The sequence below is a fragment of the Neovison vison genome, chromosome 8 (genome assembly GCF_020171115.1).
Source record: "Neovison vison isolate M4711 chromosome 8, ASM_NN_V1, whole genome shotgun sequence".
NCBI classification, from domain to species: domain Eukaryota; kingdom Metazoa; phylum Chordata; class Mammalia; order Carnivora; family Mustelidae; genus Neogale; species Neogale vison.
In genome coordinates this window covers 106634344-106659242 of record NC_058098.1, presented here as the reverse complement: position 1 = coordinate 106659242, position 24899 = coordinate 106634344, and the positions used below count along the sequence as shown (strand labels likewise).

General features: G+C 51.4%; 1 protein-coding gene and 1 long non-coding RNA gene across 8 annotated transcripts in view; one reads left to right on the top strand and one right to left on the bottom strand.

Annotated features, from left to right (window-relative positions):
• The window catches only part of PAX8 (paired box 8), a 56349-nt gene that overhangs the window by 20127 nt on the left and 11323 nt on the right, over positions 1-24899 (bottom strand). For 2 of the 7 annotated variants that reach the window (XM_044261589.1, XM_044261593.1), the window contains exons 2-6: positions 5362-5527; positions 3225-3425; positions 1780-1868; positions 1382-1507; positions 931-1118 (exon numbers count right to left, since the gene is read on the bottom strand). In XM_044261589.1, coding sequence (XP_044117524.1) covers positions 931-1118; positions 1382-1507; positions 1780-1868; positions 3225-3425; positions 5362-5527 — 770 coding nt within the window. The remainder of the gene's footprint in view (positions 1-930; positions 1119-1381; positions 1508-1779; positions 1869-3224; positions 3426-5361; positions 5528-24899) is intronic. The other 5 variants (XM_044261591.1, XM_044261594.1, XM_044261592.1 and 2 more) reach the window with 3 other exon arrangements.
• On the top strand, positions 21710-23307 carry LOC122915077. Its single transcript, XR_006385994.1, has 3 exons — positions 21710-22066; positions 22476-22645; positions 23133-23307. It is a non-coding gene; the product is annotated as an uncharacterized LOC122915077 (long non-coding RNA).

The window sequence follows — 24899 nt, the reverse complement described above, 5'->3', positions numbered from 1 at the left end:
GCTGGCCTCAGCGGGGAGACCAGGGACGTCTCTGTTAGCTTTTCCCAGAAGTCGACCCACTGTAAACCATTTTACCTGTCCTGAGCACTAGACATCAAAACTCCCCTGCAACCTGCAATTTATTGTTCTGGATTTCTCAGCTCACTCACTAATATTGCTTTACTGAGTATCTCTTCTAAGAGGGACACCACGTTGGTGCTGGAGATTAAAATTAAAAAAAAAAAAATGTTTCCAGATGCTGCCCTGCCTTGGGAAACCCACTGTCTACACCTCTGCCCCCTGGGCAATGAGAGTAGGCCGTGAGAAGTTACTGGGGTGGCATGCTGGTTGGACAGAAGCACGGACCAGGGAGACACGGAGCATGGCTGTGGGGCAGGGCTTGAATCGTGGGTAAGGGGTGCTTGAGCTGACTCGTGATGACGGCCAAGCAGTACTTTTCCAGGCAGGAAGGTGGAAGGCAAGGCGCTCCGTGGGGCGGGCATGCTGTGCGCCAGGGCAGAGAGGTGTGAACAGGAAGGACATGCTGGGGAGCGTGAGTAAAGCAGATCTTATGGTGTGCAGGTGTGAGTGGCCGGGGGTACGCTGGCGGTGCTCGTCAAGGTCATGGTGTAGGGCTTTGAGCTGCCGCTTCAGAGCTGTAGGACCTGACCCTGCGTTCTGGGAAAGCCGCAGAGGACAGAGAGAAGCCGAGGCCTGGGTGTGTCGCTCTTTGGGAAAGGGCAGAGCTCGGAGGTGAAGAGTGAGGGAAGGAGGAAGGTACCAGCATCTGGTAAAATAAAGGCTGACTTGGCAAGGCGCCACAGGAAGCACGCACTCTGGGCCCACTGGTGCAACTTCTGGTTGATCTGGTGGCAAGCAGCAAGCCGCCTAGGAGTCTTTCAGAGACCGTGCTGTTGGGCGGCCCCTGCCTGCCTCTGCACCACCACTCACCTGGCTGCTCACCTGCTCGCCTTTGGTGTGGCTGGGGGAGGCATAGGCCTCCGGGTAGTGCTGCCGCTCGAAGGGGCACTCGAGTGGCTCCAGGTGGTGCTGGCTGAAGGCGTCCGTGCGCAGGTGCTTGCGGGGCCCGCTGCTGCTGCTCTGGGAGTCGATGCTCAGCCGGCAGCTGTCCTGGTCACCTGGCATCCCCAGGCAGGGAGAAAGCATTCAGGGGACCCACCTACCCATGCCCCAGGCGGGACTGGAGGGGCAGACTCTGGGCTGCAGAGGGACGGGGAGGACCCGGCTCCAGGCTGGGGGACTGTGGCCAGCTTAGGGGCAGGCCATGTGCTGTAGGTGGGAGTCACCGGCCTCTGCAAAGTCCGGAGCTACCAGTCCCCTTGGAGCCTGAGCAGACCACCCTCCTGCACCCCAAGCTGCCCTCTGGTTCCCTGACACTCACTGTCGTCCATTTTCCTCTTGCTGTCGCTGCCCGGCTGAGCGATCCCCAGGAGCCCGTTGATGGAGTAGGTGGAGCCCAGAGAGTCTGACTGGGGTGACTCTGGGGGGGTTACAGCCGAGCTGGGGACTGCAGTGGGATGAGAGGGAGAGGGTTAGCACACGGAGGGGGGACACCTCTCAGAGTCCCTTGTGGGAGGGGTTCTTGGAATGAAGGCTGCCTGAAATGTTGCCGCCCCTAAGTGTGTCAATGCATCTTTCCCGGGACCCAGCGAAGCTTTGTCCTTGCAGAAGGGCTCAGTCCACGCCAGTGGGTTTGTCTGTGTGGGCGTGTGTGTGACTGTGTGTTTGCACATGGGTGTGTGTGTGCAAGGTTGAGCGTGCCAGCACATCAGCACTCACTCAGCGTATGTCCTGGGCTCAGGGACTTGGTGGCCACGCAGCTGTCCATGGGGAGGTTGAACGGTTGCTGCACTTTGGTCCGGATGATTCTGTAAGGAAGACCAGAAAGGCCATTAGAGAGAAGAGGAGGAAACGACTCACGAGGCCTGGGATCCCGTGCCTTTCTGAGTTTTCTTGGGTATCTTAGAGGTGCCTCAAGGACAGCCTGTCTAAAACCAACCCCCTGACCTCACTCCTCACATCTGGTCCTTCCCAGTGCTCCTGTTTCATGATCAGTTCCACTGGGTACTCAAGATAGAAATATCGGTGGGGCTTCACCTCTGCCTCCCTCCCTCCTCTATCAAAGCCATCATGAAGTTCTTGGGTTTGACCTTCTAAACCTCTCCAGCTTTGACTCCTCTCTGCATGTCATAGTCAGCAACTTAATTCAGGCCACCACCAGCTCTTTCCTTCAGGGATCCCTCACTGGCCCATCCCTACCTGCTCTTGACTTTTTCTGATCTGTTCTCCCTATTGTACCCAGAGTGGACATTTTGAAATGCAACTCAGCCTCCTGCTGACAGTCTGTCCCGTTTCTTATGGATCACAGGCAAGAATATGTGACATGGCCACCAGCCTCTAAAAGGCAGTCTTTGCTAATATTTCCACCTCAGCCTACCTTGTGCTCCCCTTCTGTCTGCTGGCCTCCTTTCAGCTTCTTGTCTAAGATCTGTGAGCCACAGGGCCTTTGCGTGTGTTGTTTCAGAGCATCTTTGGCTTCCCTTTTTACTTAGTTAACTCTTACTCATTGTTTCTTTCTCAGGGACATCTTTTTTTTCCTTCCTAAACCAAGCACCCCATGCTAGCTCACGTACCTCATGTTCCTCTCCCTTGGAGGACTGAGAGCTGCATTTTTACAATTGTGTGTGGCGGCACTCAGTACTTGATAGCATCTGTCTTCTCACTAGACTATAAGCTCCACAAGGACAAGGATTGTGTGTTCCCAGGGCCTAGCACATAATGAGTGAATTACGTATATGGGAATGAATGAGTGAGTAAATGATTGATTGAGGCTATGAGTGAATAATTGAATGACCAAACAATTGAGTGAATGCTTGAATGAGGGCCAGGTTAGGGGTCGTGTGGCCCAGGAAAGGGTCACTTCAGGATTCTTTTATCGAATGAAAGAGGATATAGGGTGTGAAGAAGGAAACTGGCAAAGTACAACTAGGGGTGGGGTGGGGTGGGGTGGGGTGGGGACAGGAGTGTCACAGAGCAGTGGGGAGGTGTGAATTCTGCTCTGTAGCACCTAGGGTGCTTTCTGCTTAGCTTTTCAGCAGGAGGGCCCTTCCTAGGCTCACTTCCACCCAAGCCAGCCCTCCTTTGGGTCTCTATCATGGTTTCCCCAAAGCCCAGGTGCCCTGACTCTTCCCCTCCCCCCAACCCGGCAGCTGTGTCCCTCTCACCTATTGATGGAGCTGACACTGGGCACAGTGTCATTGTCACAGACACCCTCCGCCAGGAGCCGGTCTCGGATCTCCCAAGCAAACATGGTGGGGTTCTGCCGCTTGTAGTCTCCAATCTTCTCCACCACCTTGGGGGTGGCCACCTTGGGCTTGGAGCCCCCTATCACTCCAGGCCGGATGCTGCCAGTCTCGTAGTACCTACTCCAATAGAGAACCCCAAAGAATTACCAATAAGCAGGTGGGGTCTCTGGGATGGGACTTAGCCAGAGACTCTTGTTCCTCCCCAAGGCTTCTGGGGGTAAGATGTACCCCCAGGGCTAGGCTCAGATACTTAATGTTCCTGGCACTGTCTGTTTCCCTTGCATGAGTAGGTTTACGCTGCTGCCAAACCAGAGCCAAGACTTCGCCCTGGACATCTGGCTTCTCCCTTTTTCCCTCCTGCCAGTATCCTGCATCTGAGCTCCCACAAGAGCCTTCTATGGCATACAAACAATCTCCCTTTAAGAAAGGAAGTTTTGCTGCGTATGTCTGTGCGTCCATAAAAGTTCACAGTAGTGGGTTTCTCTATGCAGCTTTCCGGGGTTAAAGCTTGACTCACCATTCTTGGCCATCCTGGCTTTATGCCTCCCCAGGAGGCCAGCTTGGATTGTTGGGCCCTCGGCTCTGTCTTACTTTTGCTCCCCTACCTTCTCCCCACGCCGCCCCCACCACCCCCCTGGTTGGCCACTGGCTTTCTACCAGATTACATAGCTCAGGTGGAAGCTGTTCTTCCCGGACTCTGGAATGCCGGCCTGGCCTGGATCCCCAACCACGTCCAGGCCCTCAAGCCAAGCCTGCTCTCTCAGGCTGTCCACTTTTCCTCTCCTTTGAGCCCCAGACAGTTGCTTTGGTAGATTTGTGACTTAGGTCAGGATAACTTTCCCCTCTTTGTGGTGGAAACTCTCTGGTCTCTTCTGTCAGAGAATAAAGCTTGGTTCTTTAAAACTCTGCTTGTCCACCATAGCCATTCCAGACTCATCTCTTGAGGACACTGCAGTCCATCCTAGGAGCCCCTCTCCTGACCCAAGCCAGAGGGGGTCGGACAGTGCCCTTGTCCTTGGCAACTTCCGTCAGGAAGCCAGAGCTCTCCACAGTCCAGCTACAGTCAGGTCCCTTTGACTCTTTAAACCAGGACTGTTGCTGAATCCACCTATGAGCTGGGTGAGGGAGACAAGTACACTGAGCTGCTCCAAAGCCTCAAGTCCCCCAGGGCAGGGGCATTCTGGGAGTGACTCTCCAGGCTCTGCTGTGTCAGCCCAGAAGCAGGGCTTTGCTGCTCCTGGTCCCTCCTGAAACTTTGGGCCGGTGGTCCTCAACTCTGGCTATTGAAAACTGGAATCCCTTGAAGGAGCCTTAACACTATACAAACACTTGGGCCTGTTCTCCTAAAGTTCTGCTTTAATAACGAGTGTGGCTGGGGCCTAGACACACATACCTATTTTTTAATTAGGTTTCCCCAGGTGACTCCATCGTGGAGCCCTGGTGATGAACCACTGCTGTGGCATGAGTGTTCCTAACTGGTCCCTGGTCATCCCCTAAAAATCACAACACCCAGGTCTGGCTCCTGGAGAAGATGTTGTGATTTACATGTCGGTGTCGACCAGGCTTAGGGCTGTGCAGCTCATCAAGGAACCCTGGTGCTCCTTTGCAGGTGCTCTGGGACTTAAGAGTTTGAGAAGCACACTCAAATATCCCTCATGCAGGGAGTGAGACCACAGGAGCCACCTCTCCTCCTGTGTGTCCCCTCCCTGGCTGCTCCATTTCCCTTGGTCTCAGCCAGGGTGGGGGTGGGGTGCTTTGGGGAAGAGTCTCCAGCTTTAGGAGTGGGGAGGCCCCTAAAAATGAGAGATGGGGCAAAGGAGCAAAGGGGGAGGGAGAAATGAAAGGAAGGAGAAATGGACAAAGAAAGAAGCAAGGACAGGAAAATTACAGAAGAGCAGTGGGTGGGGAGGCACCACCGGGAGGGAAGCTGGACGTGGGAGCTGACCTAGTGCGCCCAGAGGAAGGGGCATAGTCGCAAGGTGGGCCTCCCAAGGCAAACCCTGCACTGAAGGTGGCTTGTGGTGAATTTCATGCTTATGGTGAATTTCGTGCTTACCTGCCGAGGATTTTGCTGACACAGCCATGGCTGACTCGGAGCTGGCGGGAGATGTCACAGGGCCGCACGCCCTGGTGGGCCAGGTCCACGATGCGTTGACGCACCACTTCCGGCAGGGGTCGGCCGTTCACAAAGGCCCCTCCCAGCTGGTTCAGCCCTCCATGGCCTAAGAAGACAGTAGTCCCAGGAACAGCTGTCAAGGCCAGGCAGGGCAGGGCGGTGGGAATTAGCCCTTGAGTGTGGGTGCTGTGCGCACGTGCAAACTCCCACCATCACGCCCTCCAGTGCTCCTGCTGACGTCTCCTCTCTTCCATTGCAGGGGGAGGCTAGTTCCCATTGGGAAGGGTGGTGTATGATGCAGGAGGGACACACGCCATCTGGAGACCTACTGGGCCTACTCAGTCTCCTCTCAGACCCTCAGCCCTTCACTCTGAATAACATCCCCCCCCTTCTTCCCTCCTTCTGACAAGTATCTAAAGATTGGAGATGCGGGGTCTTCCTACTCTGATGCTGAGCTGTGTGATGCTGGAGAACGTCCCCTCTCCTCTCTGGCTCCCCTTTCTTTATCTGTAAAATGAGGGCATAGACTAAATCAGTGGTCTTTACATTTGTCTTTGTCTTTTTTCTTTTTAACACAGAGCCAGATTTTATCAGCACAAGTGCATCAAGAAACAGGAATGAACAAAAGCAGAGATTCTCTGGTTGAGCTGGGGCAGAGCGGCCCAGGCCTCATCTGTGGGCTCCCGGCCCTAGTGATCCATCCTATGGCTTCTTCTCCCTCTAATGGGCCAGAGAGCTGCAAGGCTGGACAGAGATCTCCACAGCACGTGTTCGTGGGGACTCCACGGTCATGACATGCCGGGCTGCAGCCATGATGCAGAATGTGGATGTGTGTGCGTGTTTACTTAGCTGTCTTGCTAACTTGCCCTCGGCCCTCTGGCCCCAGCCTGTGTGTCATTCTGAGCCCATCTACCTAGTCAAGCACATATGTATTGAGCGCCTACCATGTTCTGGGCACTATACCAGGCCCTGCAGGTGCCTAGGTGAGTAAGGCAGATGCGATCTCTGCTCTTTTTTCATGGCGTTTACTAAAGTGAGGGCCCAGACCAACAAACAGCCAATCACCAGACCACGTGACCACTGCTGAGACCAGGATCAGGCAGGGAGTTATGGGAACTACTGGAGGGGACCAAGCCTGGGCTTAGAGGACTCTAGAAGGGTTCCTGGAGAAGTCTACACTATAACTGAAGGTAAAGAGGTATTCGTCAAGGGAAGGAGAGAGGGAGAAAACTGTTCCCGGCAGTACAAATAGCATGTGCAAAGGCTTAGAGGCAAGAAGGTGCTTGTCGGTTAGATTTACCAAACTTCTCAACTCTTGAAAATGCCAAGACCCACACTGGGCTCATTCTGGGGCTGAGATCGCCCTTTTGCTGATGAAGACTGGGGCTTGGAGAGTGTGAGTGACCTGCTTTCCATGACTTATGTAATTCAGCGTATATGAGGAGCACCCAGGCTCTAGCCAAGGATTAAGGCTCCCCTCAGTTCTTGGGTTGAGCCCTGTCCTATGGCCAGAACCAACCCTGGCAGCTTGGCATTGGTCCTGCAGTCTGTGCTGAAGGTGCCATGATCTGGGCATAAAGGATATCATTTCACGCCAGGGGATGACTTGGTGATCTGGCGGGGATGGTAGAGTCAGGGGGAGCAGGCAGGTGAAGAGGAAGAGCCCACCCCAAGCCTTCTGTATGAGCCCGTTAAGGACTATTTATGGGGAAGGGTGGGAAGTGCCTCCACTGGGCACACAGTACCCATTACCACCCACTGACTTAGCACATTCAGAACTGCCTCGCAATGTCTCCTCGGGGGCCCAAGCTGGCTTCAGCAGAACAGTCAATTTCTCTTAAATGAAAAAAGAAAGAGGCTATAAGTCTCTGGCCTGGGCACTAAGTCAGGAGGAACAGGCCTGCTGGCCAAATACCCAGCAGGAGGGACACAGCGATCCATTTCCCCGGTAGAGGCAATTGGGTGAGCTTGGACAAAATTTTCCACTGTACCCATACTAGGCAGCTTGTCCCAGGGAGTGCTTTTCCACCAGGGCTGGGAGGACATCCCAAATGGCCCACTTCTGAACCCCTTTCACTGACTTCTGATGGCCACAGGCCGTCCTTGGACAATGGCTTAGTGCTTTGACCCACACTCCATCCCTGTGGTCTTTTGGCTCGTTGGGTGCAGACACTGAACACAAGGGGGCGCCAGACAGCCACCCAAACGCACACAAGAACTTGAGACAGTCCAGCGTTGTCCCCATTTTCCAGAACTTAGGCTTCTACCTCATCCACCAAGGCTCAGGTGTTTGTCCTAGGACTGCTCTGTCTGGAAGCAAGGTTTCCTACACGTGGAGTTCTTCACCAGTAGAAAGGTAACAGGTTTAAAAAACCAAGTGCCATTTTTAAGGCACAATACCCAATACCTAAATTGGGTATTGTGCCTTAAAAAACAAAACAAAACAAAACAAAACAAAAAAAAAACCACCAAAAAAACCCAAACCAAACAAAAAACTCCTGTCTGTCTTTCTATTGAAGAAGCTATGTGGACTATTGTCCTAAATCTTCCTGAAGGACTTATCAGGATCCTTAGAGACCCAAGCCCTCAGGAGCCCTTCTTGAAAGCTTATTTATTAGATCATCTAACATCAGAGTGAAGAGGAAGTTGTTCTCATACTTCTGGTCCTTAAATTATAAATTCTCAAGTGCTTTCTCTTATTTTACTGGCTTTTGAATGACTTTGTGTTGCTGTACAAAGAGCACTGGGCCAGATTCCTACACAGACTCTGCCTGTTTTAATTTTATCATTTGAGAAAGTAACTTTCTTTTTTCCCAGCTTTACTGTTCTCATCCATTGAATGGGACTTCGTGCTGTGTCTGCTGTTGACCTATAACAACAGTTATTAGAAGATGGGGAAACGAGGAGTGTTTGGTTTGCTGAAAATCTTGATTTTGTGCAAAATTTTTCTAATTTTTAATATTTACATGGTTGAACGTTATGACCCCAAGCTCGGCCTTAGGGCTGGAACAGCGGCTCTCAAATTTGAGCATGCATCAGAATCACTTGGGGGGGCTCGTTAAATCACAGGCTGATGAACCCAATGCCCTGAGTGTCTGAATTAGCAGTTCTGGGATGGAACTAAGTATTTGTTTCTAAGAAGTTCCCAGATACTGCTTGTCTGGGGCCACACGTTGCAAACCACTGGTTTAGGCTGGGCGATGGCTTGTAAAGAAAATCAAGAGAGGAACTAAATACTTGTACAGCTACCACCTGGTCCCCACCAGCTTCAAAGAATAATAACTCATACTGTTAGTATATCATAGTTTTCACTTCTTCATGTACGAGGTGCCTACCATGAAGGTGGAAACTATCTTGAAAAGGTCAAGAAATTGGCCCTCAAGAAACTTCACATCTTTGGGAGATTCAATCACATATATTGGGAATCACTGTGCTAAGGGAGAAGTTTCTGGAGAGAGGTTAAGTACAGGTGCTAGGGGAGGCCATAAGTGGTCAGTTGGAGGTTGCTGGGAGGGATGACTAGGAGATAACCAGGTAAAGAAGTTTCCACAGGAAAATAAATCCCTGCAGGGGATTTAATAAATCCCTGAGGTCTTGGTGCTCTCAAGACATTGGAAGACCTTTACTGTGGTGTAGGACAGGCGGAGTCTGGAAAGAGCCTGCTGGCGGAAGATGGAGATGGCCACTATGGTTTGAGGGTTTGAGCTGAGTCTTTGTAATGGAAGGACTTTTGTCCTTCCTGTGTCCGGTGCGGGGGAGTGGGCTCCTTTGGGTGAGTCACCATCAACTGCCCAGAGGTGGGTGCAGACTTCCTTCCTGCCCTGGGAAGGGCTGGGCCACCCACTGTGCTGACCACCTTTCCATGACGCTGTGGACGGGGTGGGCTTTGAGGCCGGAAGCCAGGAATGAGTGGGAGCCCCTGGTTGGGCCGGGGGGAAGGTGTGAACCAGAAAGAGGTTTGAATCTTCCTAAGCAAAGGCCCTTTGCGAGGTCTGGAGCATCGTGGGTGGGGAGGGGTGGGTAAGGAAGAGGAAGACAAGCCTGTCCAGCTGGATACCAGCAGGTTCTAAGTGTGAAGGCCCTCAGACAAAGGGATGCTAACCTTCCCGGGACCAGAGAGGACTGTTCTATAGTGAGGGGTCTGGATGTCTGCAAAGCCTGATGTCCAGCAAGGTATACTTTGGAGAAGTGACCATTTAGGGAAGCATTAGGGCTTTCTTTGGTCATTTCTTTACTCCTTATAGAGCTCTGAGGAGCAGGAACGGTGGAAGGAAAAGAGAGAGGCTCATCATGAAAAACTCCTATTACAGGCACCAATCCCACATCCTTAAGGCCCACACAGAAATTTTCTGGGCCCCCTACAGTCCTTTATACAAGTTGTCATCATGGCATCGATTACAGTGATCAGTCTCTTTGTTTCTTCTCCTCAAGTGCAGAGGCCCTATCTTTGTCCACCCGGCACCTGCCACAAAAGTCTAATTAATGCTTCCATGTGCACATGCAACAGAAAAATGCTTTTCCCATGTGAGGGGCGGGTGGGCGGCCAGTGTAATGGTTACTGCGCAGACTCCCTGCCGTGGGATCCCTAAATGGCGGACTCTACAACCGTCCCCTTTCTTTCTGTCCAGTTCCTCATGCCTCTGCCCAGTTCCAGAGTGACACTGATTCAATGGGTTGTTTTGGGAAAATTTCCCCTTAACTACCTGGGGGTTTTTGCTTTAGTTCCAAAGGGAGTCAAAGGGGCAGGCGGTGGCTGCTTTGGGATGTCCTTTAGACCCCTAGGTGCCTGCTCGCCTTCCACAAGGGAATGGCCTTGCTGATGCAGAGCAGGCTGTTCCCCAGCTCCCTCGCTTGCAGGCCCGTGGTATCCCACGGCAACTTTCCAGCGGCTCTCCTTGGCCCGGCGCCTTTCTGGAATAAAGGCCAGGGCCTGTGCCTCATTCCGCTCCTAGAGAAGATGTTCCAGGGCCACGGAAAACCTCGTTCCAACCTCTCGGTCCATCTTCCATTGCAAGTGCGCACCGTGGATGGTGCAGGCATCCGGCATCCGTGCGTCTCGCTCTAACACAAAAGACGCGGGCGCGCGGAGAAGCGGGTTTCCGCATCGGGCTTCAGCCTGCTGCATGGCCTTGGCATCTGTGCCTTGCACTTTGCCCCCCACCCCACCCCCACCCCCCAGGCTAACTAACTGGAGTGGCAGAGTCAGGGGCTGGCTAAAGCTGTGGGTTATACTTAATTTCACGTTAACCCCTCCCCCTTCTACCTGTTCTGGAACGCTACTCCATAAATGATCCTGTTTCTTTTATGTTGTTTACGTCTCCCTTTCTACACCGTCTTTCCCCCGGACCTACAAGGAAATTCATCTATGCTGCTTCCTCACCTCACCCACTCCCCCCAATATTCTCCTCCTGACCATAAACTTTTTTCTTAGTATTGTTTTTGAACAGATCTCTCAAGAAGTAGTCCTACTTGCTGTTCCTATTTCTTTCCTTTCCCTCCTGGCTTCTCTGTTGCTAACCCTGCAGTGGGCCTCAGGCTGAGTGGGTACTCAGACACTCGGTACTGGATGGAAGGGGGTGGTGCTGGTACTAAGTTCTCCTCCTTGAGGGTGGTTCTGTGATGTGCTGTCTCCTGGCTCCTCAGACCTTCAGACCTGCTATTGTTTCTCCCTACTGGGATTCTCCTTTCCCTTTGTTCTATTATAGGGGTATTTTTAAAAAAAGATTTTTATTTATTTACTTATTTGACAGACAGAGATCACAAGTAGGCAGAGAGGCAGGCAGAGAGAGAGAGAGAGAGAGAGAGAGGAGAGGAGGAAACAGGCTTCCTGCGGAGCAGAAAGCCTGACTCGGGGCTTGATCCCAGGAACCCGGGACCACGACCTGAGCTGAAGGCAGAGGCTATAACCCACTGAGCCACCCAGGCCCCCCATATGTGTGTATTTTTCAGGCTTCTCTCAAACCCCAGGGCTCTGCCCACTCTAGACGGTCATCCTTGGTGATCACCCCCGCTCCCGCCATTTTACCTACTACCGATGCCCTGGTGGTCCTGCGGGCTTCCCCGGGACCTCCAGAGCGTTCCCCCTTCTTCTACGTTCAGTTTCCTATTGGAAATCTCCTGTTGGGTCACAAAGAGGCTTCTCACTAGTGTCATCTTGGTTGGGAGCAAAGGAGCTGCCGTGCAAGCAGAGGACGTACCCTTTGGCATCACCTCGTGCCCCCTTCACCACTCCGCCCTGCACCCTCGTGGGCCTTCTGCGTGACCCCAGAGCCAGCAACGCGTCCTTCTCCCTTGGGGCTTTTGCACGTGCTGTTCCCTCTGCCTGAACTGTTGTCTTCCCCTCTTTATTTTTTCCCCCATTACACAGAATTTTTTTAAATTAGCATATAATGTATTATTTGTTTCAGGGGTACAGGTCTGGGATTCCTCAGTCTCACACAACTCACAGCATTGACTGCAGCACATACCCTCCCCAGTGGCTATCCCTCAGCCACCGCTTTCCTCCCCAGCCTCTCCACTCCCGCAACCCTCAGTTTGTTTCCTGAGATTAAGGGTCTCTTATGGTTTGTATCCTTCTCCGGTTTTGTCCCATTCCATTTTTCCTTTCTTCTCACTATGATCTTCTGTCTTCTTTCTCAAATTTCACATGTGAGCATGATCGTATGATAATTTTCTTTCTCTGATTGACTTATTTCATTGTCTTCCTCTCTTATCTCGTTAACTCGGACCTGTCCCTTACAGTTTAGTGCAAAGCCACTTGGGCCAGGTGGCTTTGCTATCTCCTACAGAGAAGGTTAGGGCCTGTGTTTAGATGTTCTCCACCAACTACCAAGGAGTAGCTTACCTTTCCTTTCCTGCCTGGCATTCATTCAAATTTAAATTTTACACTCATTGGCATAATTATACACCTGAGTAGCTCACCAGGTTGAAAGCTCCATGAAGGGGACAGGACCATGTCTGTTTTGTTTGTTATTAAATTGGATTAGGTATTCAATTAATATATGCCCCATGAATTAACTGAGCACCTTTAGCTTCTTCCATTCTTCCCAGATGGAGGACTCACCAAACTATGGCATTTTTGCCCCCTAAATGTTTACCTAACCGGTACCTTCCTAGCCATCCCTGCATTCATGCATCTGTGTATTTATGGATCGATTCGGTGTACATGTGCTGAATACCCACCACATGCCAAGCACTTTACTGGAACTGATCACAGAGAACGGACGCCTGACCTAGGGAGCCTCCAGTCTAGAAATGGGTAGATATTTACAAAGTGAACACACAAATAATGTGTGAGTCCTGCTTGGATGGTGCTAAGGACCCAGAAGGGTACAGTACTAAAGCATAATGGGGGGAGGGTGAGAGATAGAATTAGTTCCTAAGTGATGTATAATCTGGGACAAAGGTGTGTAGGAATTAACGAGTCACGTGGACTCACCCATGCCCACATTCAGCGTGCACAAGTGACTTTTTCCTGCAGAGCCACACATCTAAAACCCAAGTCCAGCCGTGTCCCTACTGAAGGAGACTGCTGGGGACAGCCTCATCTCCTACCTGGTGAGGTCACTAGCTGGTGGTAATGTCTGCCACTACATGTATTAGAGAACGCATCTGTACTAAACCTGGAGGACAGGATCCCCATGAGCTGAGCCAGGCTTACCTCTCCAGCCTCCATCCCTACCTGTCCGAGGCTTATTTCCGATGACGGAGCAAATCAGAATTGTTTGTTGGTCTTTCATAGCATCTGAATTCTTGCCTGTAGCCTTGTTTCTGCTGCCCTCCTTGCCCGCAGTGACCTTTCTTAACCAGCTCTGGGTAAATTTGTACTCATACCTTGAGTCACTTCAGGAAGGTACCTCCTACAGGAAGTCTTCCCTGCCCTTCCTGCCTGCTGTTTCTGGTCCTTTCTTTGAAACATGCCAGGGCACGGTGTCTGCCACTAATTGTAGTAGAGAACATGTCTGTTTATACTGGCTATGTCCTATAGCATCGACTATGGGCCCCTTGAGGGATGATGGGGCTTTTTTTTTTTTTTTAAATCTCTTAAAAGCCTTGATATCTAGTATAATGCTTGGTGCATAGTAGGTATCCAATAAATGTTGGGTAATTATTAGAAGAAAGGAAGGAAGGAGAGAAGGAAGGGAGGGAGGAAGGGAGGGACAGAGAGACAGGGGGAGGAAAGAAAGTAAACAGGCCTAAAACAAGCCTAGTGAAGCCCACACATTCTTTGCCCTATGCAGAATTGTGTCTTCCAAAGTCACATTCTCTTAGACATGAGCTTTTTAAAAAAAGGGTCCGGGAAAAGAGAAGTTTGCCCTCCTCCAGGAGCCATGGGATAAAGGCGGAGGCCTTCCTTTACACCCAGCCTTTGTCATCAGCATGAGATGTGTGAGTGCTTGTCATGAACTTACGGCCTGTTTGGTTCTGCAGGAGTTCTCTGTGGGAACAGAGCTACTGTGCCATGTCACCCGCGTGAGGAAACTGTCACCAAGGTGGGTCTGCAGATTCTGAGGTGAGAAGCCTTTTCCTTCTAACTCTGGCCTGAGAGGGTCTTATGGAGAAAGACAAGGGGTGACCTACACAAGCTGACCCTCCTCTCCGGGGTTTATGGCTCTTTGGGGGAGACTTCAATGTGCATCAAGGGAAAGAGCCACAAGAGACAGCTTGAATTAGGGATGACCACGGTGTAGTGTCAAAAACTGCCCTTCCAGGGACTTGGACATCCCAGGGTCAGGGGCTCCCTTGAGGAGAAGTTTCTGACTTGGGGCTGTGGGGCAGGGCTGCCCTTTTATGTCTAACAGGATCCAGCTGGTCAAAATGAAACTGGTTTCCCAGGTCTCGCTGCCAAGAAGCTCAGTATTGTGCTCTGTGTTCAAGGCCCAAGGGCACAACCAAGCCAGTCCTGGAGTCCTGTTTCCTCAGACCTCCTCTGACATTAAGTAGCATGTCTGTCAGAGTCCAGTCAGAAATAAGAAGCCTGTTCCTAGGCACTTTAGCAGGAGGCTTTGGTGTAGAAACTTGTTTCTCTGGGTGCTGGAGGGCTGTAAGAGCACAAAGGAGCCCTGAGATACCCCTGAGGTACCCTGAGGTATCCTGAGTAGGGTACCCTGAGGTACCCTGAGGTATCCTGAGGTGGAGACTGCAGGAAGAAGCCACTGGTCCTAGCAGGGAGCAAAAGGAAGAGGCCTATTCCTGCCTGTTCATTGTCTTGCTCTGGTAAGGTTCTGGAAGGCCCTGGAGCCTCTATCTAGGTGGTTCTTCGTTGATTCCTGGCCTTGTTCTTCTGGGTTTTCCCTCCTGGTCTGTTGGGCTCCGTTCCTCTTGTGGGGCCTCCCTGCACTTTAATGCAGCCTGAGGGGTCTCCAGGTTGAGGCCATGAGGTCAGGCTCAGCTCCCAGCCTCTCTTACCTGGAGTTCTGGCAAATCTGAGGGTCCCTGGAGGCCCCTGGAACAATAGGATAAGAAGTTCAGCTCCCTTGGAAGCTCTGCCTTCCTCTTTGCTCCTCAACAGGGAGAGAGGACTGGGAGAGGCAGAGGGCGACCAAGGGTCGATAAAGAGATTTCCTCTGGATTAGCCTCTAGCTGGGAAAGAACCATATTTGGCGGGTCATTTGCCAATGTTGGACTTCAAAAGAAGAGGAAAGAGGGGAAGGAGGCAAGGAGCAAAGGCTATTTTCAGGATTCAGCCTCCTTCCCCCATGAGTCGATGCTTAGGGATACCATCGAAAGCCAGCATGGCAGGAGGTACTGGCTCCTGAGCCAGGCAGAACACTCTAAAAGCATCCTTTTGTTAGTCCTCCTGACAGCCCTCTGAGGTAGGTACCCTGTTGTCCCCATTTTACAGATGAGGAGCTGAGGAGCAGAGGCCATATGTAACTTGCCCAAGGCCACACCATTACAAAGGGGCAGAAGTGAGAGGTGGGCTTAGGGCCTTCAAGATACTGCTTGGGCCCATGTCCTCACCAGGCACGGCTCCTGGCAGCAGGATAGTCGGCCCCTTCTCTGGGAGCAACTGTGCCTTTCTGTCACCTACCAAACCCACTTTGGGGTCCTCCCCAGGTTTTCCTTTTCTTGAGGCCTAATCTTGCCTTTTTTATGGTTTTCTTCAGAGGACTCACTGAATTCAGTTCTCTTATACCTTCTTCCCCTGCATACTGGTTCATTCTCCCGCATTCTGTTCCCCTCTGTCGCCCCCAACCCCGCTTTGTGCCCAGTCTGTCTCCAATCCGGGTTTCATTCCTCTGCCCTCCTGTCCCTTGTCCCTGCCCTTTCCGATTGCCTCCCTTGTCTCTATTTCCAGCCTTCACTCAGGGCTCCTGCCTCTCCCTGTACTCAGTCCTCCCAGCCCCTTCCCTGCCCCAGTCCCTGGGTCCTGTCCAAGATGGCAGAGCCCGCCCATCTGGCCCACCTCTTGCCTACCCTTCATCCCCAGCATTCTCTCCTCTCTGCCTCCCCTGTGCCTTTGGCCGCCCCCCCTCTCCACACCATCTTTATTGCCTGCATGACTGCTCAGGTTCTTTATCCCATCTTCCCCTCAAAGGCATTCGCAGCTCGGCTGTTATTCTTGTATTAGCATTGAACCCATTAAAGCTAATTTGTTTGCCCTAATCTCCATTTATTTTTCCCTAGTTGATATTAGATTTCCCTTTCTATTGCTCCAGCATGATTTTCTCTTTGTCTTCCTAATGGTCTACCCCCCTCTCTCTTCCTCTATTAATCTGGTTGGCTTCCCTGTGTGTTTCAAGGCCTTTCTCCGCCTCCCCCAGCCCTTAGATTAACCCTGTCACCTCCCTCCCAGGAAGGGCCCCAGTGCATGGATTTCCAGGGACGGAGCTGCTGTAAATGGCAAAAAAAACCTCCAAGCTTCTTGGGAAAAGTCCTACCGGATGTGAGGTGCAGCCTTGTCCTGAAGCCAGTCTGGACACCTGGAGAGACCAGGGGCTGGTGAGCTGGAGGTGAGGGGGAGAACATGGGCTCTTCTGAGTCCTGGAGGGCCAGCAAGCGCAAGGGTTCCACGGCTAGGTTCCCCTCTGGGGTTGTCTCAGAGATTTCTGGAGGCCTCTACAAGCTTCCTCAGCTCTATAAATGATATTGGTAAGCCAAACAGTTGGATGGGCCACTTTCTCCCTGTGATTAAGCTTGGGCACCGTTTCCCTTCCTTCCTTCATTCTCCAACTCGAGACACACTGCCTCTTCTCCCTGAAGAGGCGCAGCCTTGGAGTGGCTAATCTGCACCTCTTACTCTGGCCTTCGTGTTCCCCAAAATAGAAGCCCCCCGGGCCAGCTCTCAGAGACATTTACTATCCCCTCTCCGATTGCTCTGTCCCTAGCCCTCCACCTGAGGCTCATTATTAAGGCCTTTCTCAGGGTCCATGCTTTGCCTGCCCCCTAGCTGCCCAGCTGCTGGAAGGCAGGGGTAGCATCCTACCTGGCCACATAAGCTTGCCTTGCAGGGGGACAGCTGTGCTCCTGCCCTGACTGCGTGCTGGGATCATCTGGGGCCTTTGGAACTTTCTATCTCCAGTCAGTTCAACCAGAGTTTCTTGGCAAGGTGTCCCTGAATCTGTATTTTTTAACAGTTCCTCTGCGATTGCCCAGAGTTTATATCCACTCAATAGATGGTCAACAGATATTTATTGAAAGCATTAATTAATTGATTAAAAATAAACTTCTGGTCAGAGGCTTTGGTGGATGTTTCCAGGCTGGTTGGAGGGTTCCCAGAGGTCATTCTCGGCTCCTTCCCACTGAGCTCAGAGACCTCTAGACTCTCGACACCACATGCCATGGGGGACGTGAGGGGGATGATGCAGCAGAAAAGGCTTGAGCCTCTATCTCTCAGAGGAGAGAGGTGTGCGAGGTGGCAGCAAGGCCAGCAGCCCCTGGACACATACTTAGAATCCCAGAAGCCCCACAAATCACTGTGCTACACCTTCCAGCACCCACCCCACCTCCAAGGGTCAGAGGCCTTGCGGATATTAATGCTGTTTTTTAAAATATGGGTCTATATTAAAGCAATTTTCAGTTCATTAGATTTCAATTCCATGAGTACCCCCTCTATGTCTAATAATATTCCAGGCTGGGTGTGTGTGGGGAGATGGTTTCTGAGCAGAAGACACAGTTCTTGCCCTTGAGAAACTCACAAGTTAATAATCCCTGACACATTATAGAACCTTAAAATTTTAAAATCCATTCTCATGCACTGTCTCCTTCAGTTATTTTGATGAGCCTGTGGAATGCTTATGGTGGTGGTGGTGGTGGTGGTGTGTGTGTGTGTGTGTGTGTGTGTTGGGGAATGAGGGTGAGTCATCAGAATTTGCGTCCTGATGTCATATGTTATGGAACATTCTGCCAGGTTCTATAGCTGAAAGTTATAATGTTATAAATGTGGGTGTTGTGGATGTTGATTTAAAAGTCACCCAGCGATGGGGAGGGAAGAGAGTGGGGAGGTAGCTGGAAGGACCCCTGGAGGGGAAGGGAGAACAGGGAGGGGGAGAGGGAAGGAAGCAACAGTCTGCTCTTCTTGAGAGGCCACAGGCACTAGGGCATCCTGAAGATACATGAAATCATGTGACAAAGAGAAGAGGGAAATCTTGCCTCACCTAGAAGGCTGAACTCAATGACTTCTGCTCTGAGATTCTCTCTAACTGGGATTCTGTGCTTCTGGATCTTAACTGAGATAAGAGGTCATTGACTAGCTCAGCACGGAGGTGGCTGGAAAGTGTGAGCTTTGGCCTGAACTTGAAGGTGAGCTTTGGCCTGAACTTAGAAAGGTTTTATGTCTGTGTGTATGTATGTGTGGGGTGGGGGGCAGAACCCTCGGGGCTGGGGTGGGAGGGGGAATAAAGGAGGTCTGGCCTTCCTGAGGTGAGAAACAGGTAGGAACAAATGAAGAGGAACTGCTTTTTTGAGCCTGACGAACCGAGCCAAATCTGTGACAAAATGGCATGTCTGTGGTTTCCACACCTGACGATGGCTGGTTCCCCAGAACCCGGCACGGCACCGTAGCTGAGTGGATTACACACCCTAGAAGCCGCACTTGCTGCTGCATAAGGAACCAGCAAGGCATAGATGGGGATAGACTCAGCCCGCAGGTTATGGTTTCAGGGGTAGGAATGGGGGTGCTGAGACCCGGGTTCCACCCACTCTGTGACCTTGCCTGTTTGTGCCTCAGCATCCTCATCTGGTCTGAAAGGACAGATGATCTTTACTGTCCTCCCAGTCCAATCACTGCAACTCCAGGACTGCCCTCAGGCCCTTGGGTGCAGAGAGAGCTCTGTGGGGGGACCTTGGGCAACTTTTCCACACAGGAGACCTACCAGAGGTGGCCCTGAGGCCACTTGTAGGAATGAAGGAAAGTGGCCCCCTGCATCATGTGACCTGCATGATGACAGAGTGAGACTGTGGCTAAGTGAGTATGGAGGGGGCCATGTGCTGTATCCTGATCAGCGACAGAGTCGTGTGCCCTTCTAGAGTGTCCTTGGCCAGGAAGGGGGAGGCGACCTGTCTAGTGTCACCAACACACTTCATGACCTCACTAAGGCTCACATTTTCTCACATAATTTTCTCACATTTTCTGACCTAATCCCTAATCTCACATTTTCTGACCTAATCTGACCTAATTTCATTCCACATTCCGGGCGACCCTTTGGGACTTGATGGCTAGCGCCATCTTAGTGGACACTGGAGGAAGAAAATTGTAGGGATTGGGCAGAATGTGTTCTGAACCAAGGCACACCCTAAAGAGATTTCTGCTCCTCTTACCAGCTTGTTTGCTTATCATTCTTATTTAATTACATCATGAACCCAGACAGGAGGCTCTGTTCTGTGGGTTCCGGGTTTGGGAAGCAGATTCCTTTCCTCTGTGGGAACACTAGGGTGGGCAAACAAGAAAGGCTCTACAGAACCCAGATTGGCTTCTCCTCCTCTTCTGTCAGTCCCAATAGAGGTTTCTACACTTGGTGCCATTTGGACCTAAAGCAGCTAAAGGTCCATTCAGAGATGGGTGGGGGACTGACCCAGACTAACCACCAGCAACACTCAGATTGTTATGCATCGAATTGTGTCCCCTCAAAGCTCGGACGTTGAGTCCACAGGACCTCAGAATGTGACCTTATTTGGAAATAGGGTCTTTGTAAATGATCAAGATGCAGTCATTAGGGTGGGCCCTAATCCAACATGACTGCGTCCTTCAGAAATGGGAAATGTGGACACCGAGGGATGACGTAGGGAGAATGTGATGCAAAGATTGGAGTTATGTTGCTATAAGCCAAGGAACATCAAAGATGGCCAGCAAACCACCAGAAGTTGGAGGAGGGGCATGGGAAACAGATTTCCCCTCAGAGCCCTCAGAAAGAACCAATCCTGCCAACACCTTGATCTCAGACTTCTAGCCTCCAGAGCTGTGAGACAGTAACTTTCTGTTATTTCAGCCTCCTGTATCCCTGCCCAGTTTGTGGTGCTTTGGTAGGGCAGCGCCAGCCATTTAATGCACAGATCCATAGGGTTCTAGCTCTGAACTGGATCCAGAAGACTTGGGAGGCCCCTGGGGGCTACTCTTCTGGGATATTCAGCTGTCCCTCCAAGTACTTTCCAGTCTAAGGCAGGCTCAGTCAAGCAGAGAGCACTTTCTAACATCTGACCCTCTCTACGTGCACCTGCTCTCTTGACATTGCTGTCATTCCCATCTTGGCCTCCATTCCTGATCCTTCTATCATGTGGCAAATTCTTCTTTAATGCAAGGATGTCAACACACACAGCAGTATAGCAAAGCCTCGCGTAGGTGCCAATCACTCTTGCCTGGCCAGGCGGGTTTCCCCCCAAGTTAACCAGGAGTTCTGGGCTTCTCCTCCTTTCAAGAACTTTCTAGATTTTGCCTAAAGGTTGGTTATGGACTCACTTAACATTTGCAGAGCCCTTTTAAAGTGCTGGCAGGTAAGTGATTCTTACATTTAAATAAATTTAACCAATATCAATGGGACCTTGATTGCACCAGGGACGGGTTTTCATAATCCTATGAGAGGTGGGGCTGGCATGTCGAGCCCATTTTCTAGATGAAGACATTGACTAGGAAGGTTAACTGACTTGTGCACAACCAGTTAAAAGACCTGAGACTGCATGAGAGTCAGATCCACTCTCCCCCCACAGCCAGAGGGGAAATCTCTGAGAGGCAGGGGTTCCATACAGAAAGAAGGGCTATCTCCCCAGCAAGTGTGGCATGTGAGTCTCCACGTGTGAGAGACCCCTGATGGGGCCTTGATTGGCAGACCCTAGATCTGGAGTTCTAAAATGCTAATCCACAACAGAATCACTGGGCTCTTGTGAAGGGGACAAGCTCCAGGGCCTTACATCTGTTCGCAGAGTCCTGGAAGCTTCTGAAGCTGGAATAAAGCCTACACTTGAGAAACACTTGTATAAAGCAAATTTCAAAGTGGTGATTTCATTTAGCAAATATTTATTAAGCATCTAGCCTATATCTACAATGTGCCAGATGAGTTTGGGGAATTCAGTTCTTGGAAACACTGGTCCTTAAAGATAGCCCTGAATCTGGCCACCCACCCTGCCCAGCCAATGCCCAGCATCCATGAGGAAGGACACTGTTGGGTCAGTCTTGCCCAGCCTTCCAGTATTTGCTAATTCCAGTGGTCTCTACTGCCCAAACTCAGCACCCCACATCTGGGCTTAGGCCAGCAAGGTGCTTTAGGACTGAGGAGGGGTCCCTGAGACCCAGAGGTCTCAGGCCTCCTCAGTGGCCACATCAGGTTTCCCAAAAAAAGCAACAATTCCTGGTCTCCTCAGTCTCATAGCGCCCCCTTATTACAAAGAAAATCAGACAGTGATTACAGCAATATCGTGTGAAAGGACCAAGTGGGCTCCACGTGGGGAAGACCTCACTCGAAAAGCTCAAATGGACAAGTTAGGTCAACTAGCAAAATAATAAAACATGCTATTGGAGATTTATGTCAAAAATCCCATCACGGGCCTTTGTGGAGCCCTCGTCTGGTATAGGATTGTGTGTTCCAGGGCTGGGGAGGTAGAGAGAACAAAGAGTTCTCACTCTTGCCTAGCTCAGCAGGAATCAGACGGGGAATCAGACGGGGAGGGTCGCAAAAGCTGAGGGAAGTGGAACATGGGCAGAACTCTGTCAAAAGAGCAGGAGTAGGGATGACGGTCCGGGCCACTGCCATTGCACGGGCAAAGGTGCAGAGCTGGGACTGTACACAGTGTGTTTTGGAAACAGAGACCAGTTGGCTGGAACACGGGTTTGCATATGGAAGTGGTGGGAAATAGCGTCAGGGAGGTGGGATAGAATGTTCTCGAACTGTACACCAGCGGTTTGCCCACAAACGCCTGTTAATGATTGGACTAAAAGGAAGTGCAAACGGGACTCTGAGATGATTTTGGAAAATCACCAGGCTAAGATTCTCTGGAACAGGGCTGGGAAAGGAGAGAAATCAGAACATTTGAATAACGTGAGTCATCTAGCCATCCCGGACTACTGCCAAACTGTTCCCCTTAATAAAAATACCACAAAGCTCAAAGAGGATAAAATAGGCATGTGGCTCTAGCTAGAGAGCTAAAGGGAAGATGAAGATCAACAAGGGAAGTGCGAAGTCAAACCAGGGGAGGATGGAAGTTTTCATGCACAGTGAGTGAAACACTCCCAAACGCGTACATTGAGTGCACTTGACCCAGCCTTCCTGATGGCAGGGTTGGTATTGATGCCTTCGTCTGGCCTCTCTGGTCAAAGACCCCTGTCGTTTGTGGGAGTCCCAACCTGATGTTCCATTGCGGCACCCTTTGCCTGGAGCCGACTCTGGTCCCTGGAGCTGACACAGTCCTAGGACCCCACATTTCTGCTCCCACTGGTCCCTCCTCCAGACCCTGCTAGAATCCTGCCCCCTCCCTCAGGGTAGGGTCTCACCCCTGCCCCTCCCATCATAGCCCCACCTCCCTCCCTCTCCCACTAGCTCTGCATTTTAGGTCTGTCTGAAAGGAACCTTTCCATTCTCTCTTCACTTGTGGCTAAAAGTCCACCTTGTTTCCATTCTCTCTAGAATGTCAGCGTGTCTCCGGAGTTCTGCAGTCCGAGTCTAGCTCCACACCTGCCATGCTGAGGGGTTCTGTAGATGTTTACTTATTAAACTGAATGTTCGAGTACGAATGTCCTTTGAAGCAATTTGGAGTTAGAGCTCAAGGCTTGTGTGGCCCGGGGAGGTGTGATTGGGTGAGAGGGTGAGAGTGTGTCCTAGGACCCTGGAGTAACTAAGCATGGGTGACGGTGGGGTGTAGTCAGGCATGTGGAGAGTCAGGCGGAGAGCAGAGGGACCCCAGATGCTTCTTGAGGAGCTGGAGTAAAACCTCAGGGGATCCAGGCACAGGGACCCAGCGGGGTACCCACTTAGGAGAGAAACAGGTCAGAAAGAAAGGAGACAGGTCCATCTCAGGGCTGTAGAGGGCTGGGAACAGAAGCACCACTGGGTTAGCAGACCCAGTGGTCTGTGCACCTGAGGAGAAAAAGAAATGATATTTCTGTGGCTGGTGTCATGGGCTAGATATACTGGTGTCTTGGTATGGAGGGGGGGTGCTTTGGGAGGTAATTAGGGTTAGATGAGGTCATGAGGGTGAGCCCTCATGATGGGGACAGTGCTTATCATTTGAGCTTATAATAATGCTTATTCTTATAAGAAGAGACACCCGTTATCTCTCCTCAGGCACCTGCATCAAGGAAAGGCCACGTGAGGACACAACGTGAAGGCCCCGTCTACAAGCCAGGAAGGGCACCCTCACCAGACTTGACCATGCTGATATTCTGATCTCAGACTCTGCCTCCAGAACAGTGAGAAATAAATGTCTGTGGTTTGAGCCACCTGGCGTGTGCCACTGTGTTTTTTTTTTTTTTTTTTTTTTTTAAGATTTTATTTGAGAGAGAGAGAGCGAGCCCGTGTGGGGTGGAAAAAGGGGAGGGGGAAAAAGCAGACTCTGCACTGAGTTCAGAGCCCACTGCAGGGCTCGATCCCACAACCCTGAGATCATGACCAGCGCCAAAGTCAAGAGTCAGAGGCTTAATGAATGGAGCCCCCAGGTACCCTTGGCATTGTGTTTTAACAGCCAGAGCTGAATAAGGGGGCGGGGGAGGGGGGCTGGGACAGAGAGTGTGTGGGGGGGGTGCAGGATCTTTGGAGGAAAGCTCCAGGAGAGGTGTCTTGACCCTGAGTCTGCTCCAGAGCAAGACAGGGGAGCAACCTGCACAAGTTGTGTGGTTGAGTGTCCTTACTTGGCCATGATCACCGATTCCCTTTACATGACTGACACACGCATGCCAGGTACCACCTGCCTGGAAAGCAGGGGGCTTTTTGAGAAGGGAAAGGTGAGAGAGGTGGGGACTTGGGGATGGGGCTCCTTCCTGGATGGTGGTAAATGCAAATTCTCCGTGGTACCTTCTGATGCAGGCCTGCGCAGCTCATCATTTCACAGAATGGGGGTGCTACGCCCGCCAGGCAGACATCAGGCAGCCCTAGCCTCACATCAACACTATTATGACACTCCTCAGGAAGGCCACACACAATTTCACCAAGAAGGCGCCTGAACAGCAAGCTCCACATAGCAAAAAGTATAATGTGCTGCTCAGTCGATCCGAGATCCCAAGGAATATACGAGGTAGTGGCCCTTAAATAGAAAAAAAAAATTACACCTTGAACTTGAAGGTGGTTTGTCCACAAATGCACTTTGTCCTGCCACTGTCGCTCAGTTTCATTATTATCAATGAGCACCTCTGCCTGTTCTGCAGCGACACGCGGTTTGAGAATCACTGATTTATGAAGGTGATACAAATATTTGTGGACCCAATGTACAAAGCATTCACGATGCCACCGCATTGTTGATAATAATCGGTCCATGCAAGCGCTGCAGAACCCTTGTGCCTCCATGTAATTGTGGGGCACACTCCCGTGGTCCCTGAACGTTTCTGTAATCAGGGGCCTGTGCGTTCACATCGCCGCAGGCTGAGGACAGAAGGGCTCGCGGGGAGAGCTGCCGGGGAATTCTGAGCAGGGATGAAAGATGGGACAGGATATTCTCATGGTCTGTGTGGAGGAAGGAGCCCACCAGTGACAACCCTCAGCTACCTGCCTTCAGTGCTGCCGTCCTCAGGGCACCAAGAGGCCAGATTCTAGAATAAGCAGGTCCCGCTGCTGTTGCTGCCTGCTTGGTAACAGTGTCCTCGTCTGGGAAGAGCCAGTATGAACCCCAGAGACAGAGTATTGCTAGTGATTCTGACACTGGTCTCCTGAGTGGCCCAAGTGAATGGCCGTCTTTTGGTCTCATTTGAAACCCAGGTCTCTGCAGACCCTCATGATTCCTCTGTCCTAGAACTTAAATGGGATCTCCGGGGAGGAGGGCATGGCTAGACACTGGAGGTCCTCTGCTCACACCTCAAACCATAGGCTGCAAGAAAGGGGAGGTCACAAGCCAGGGACCTC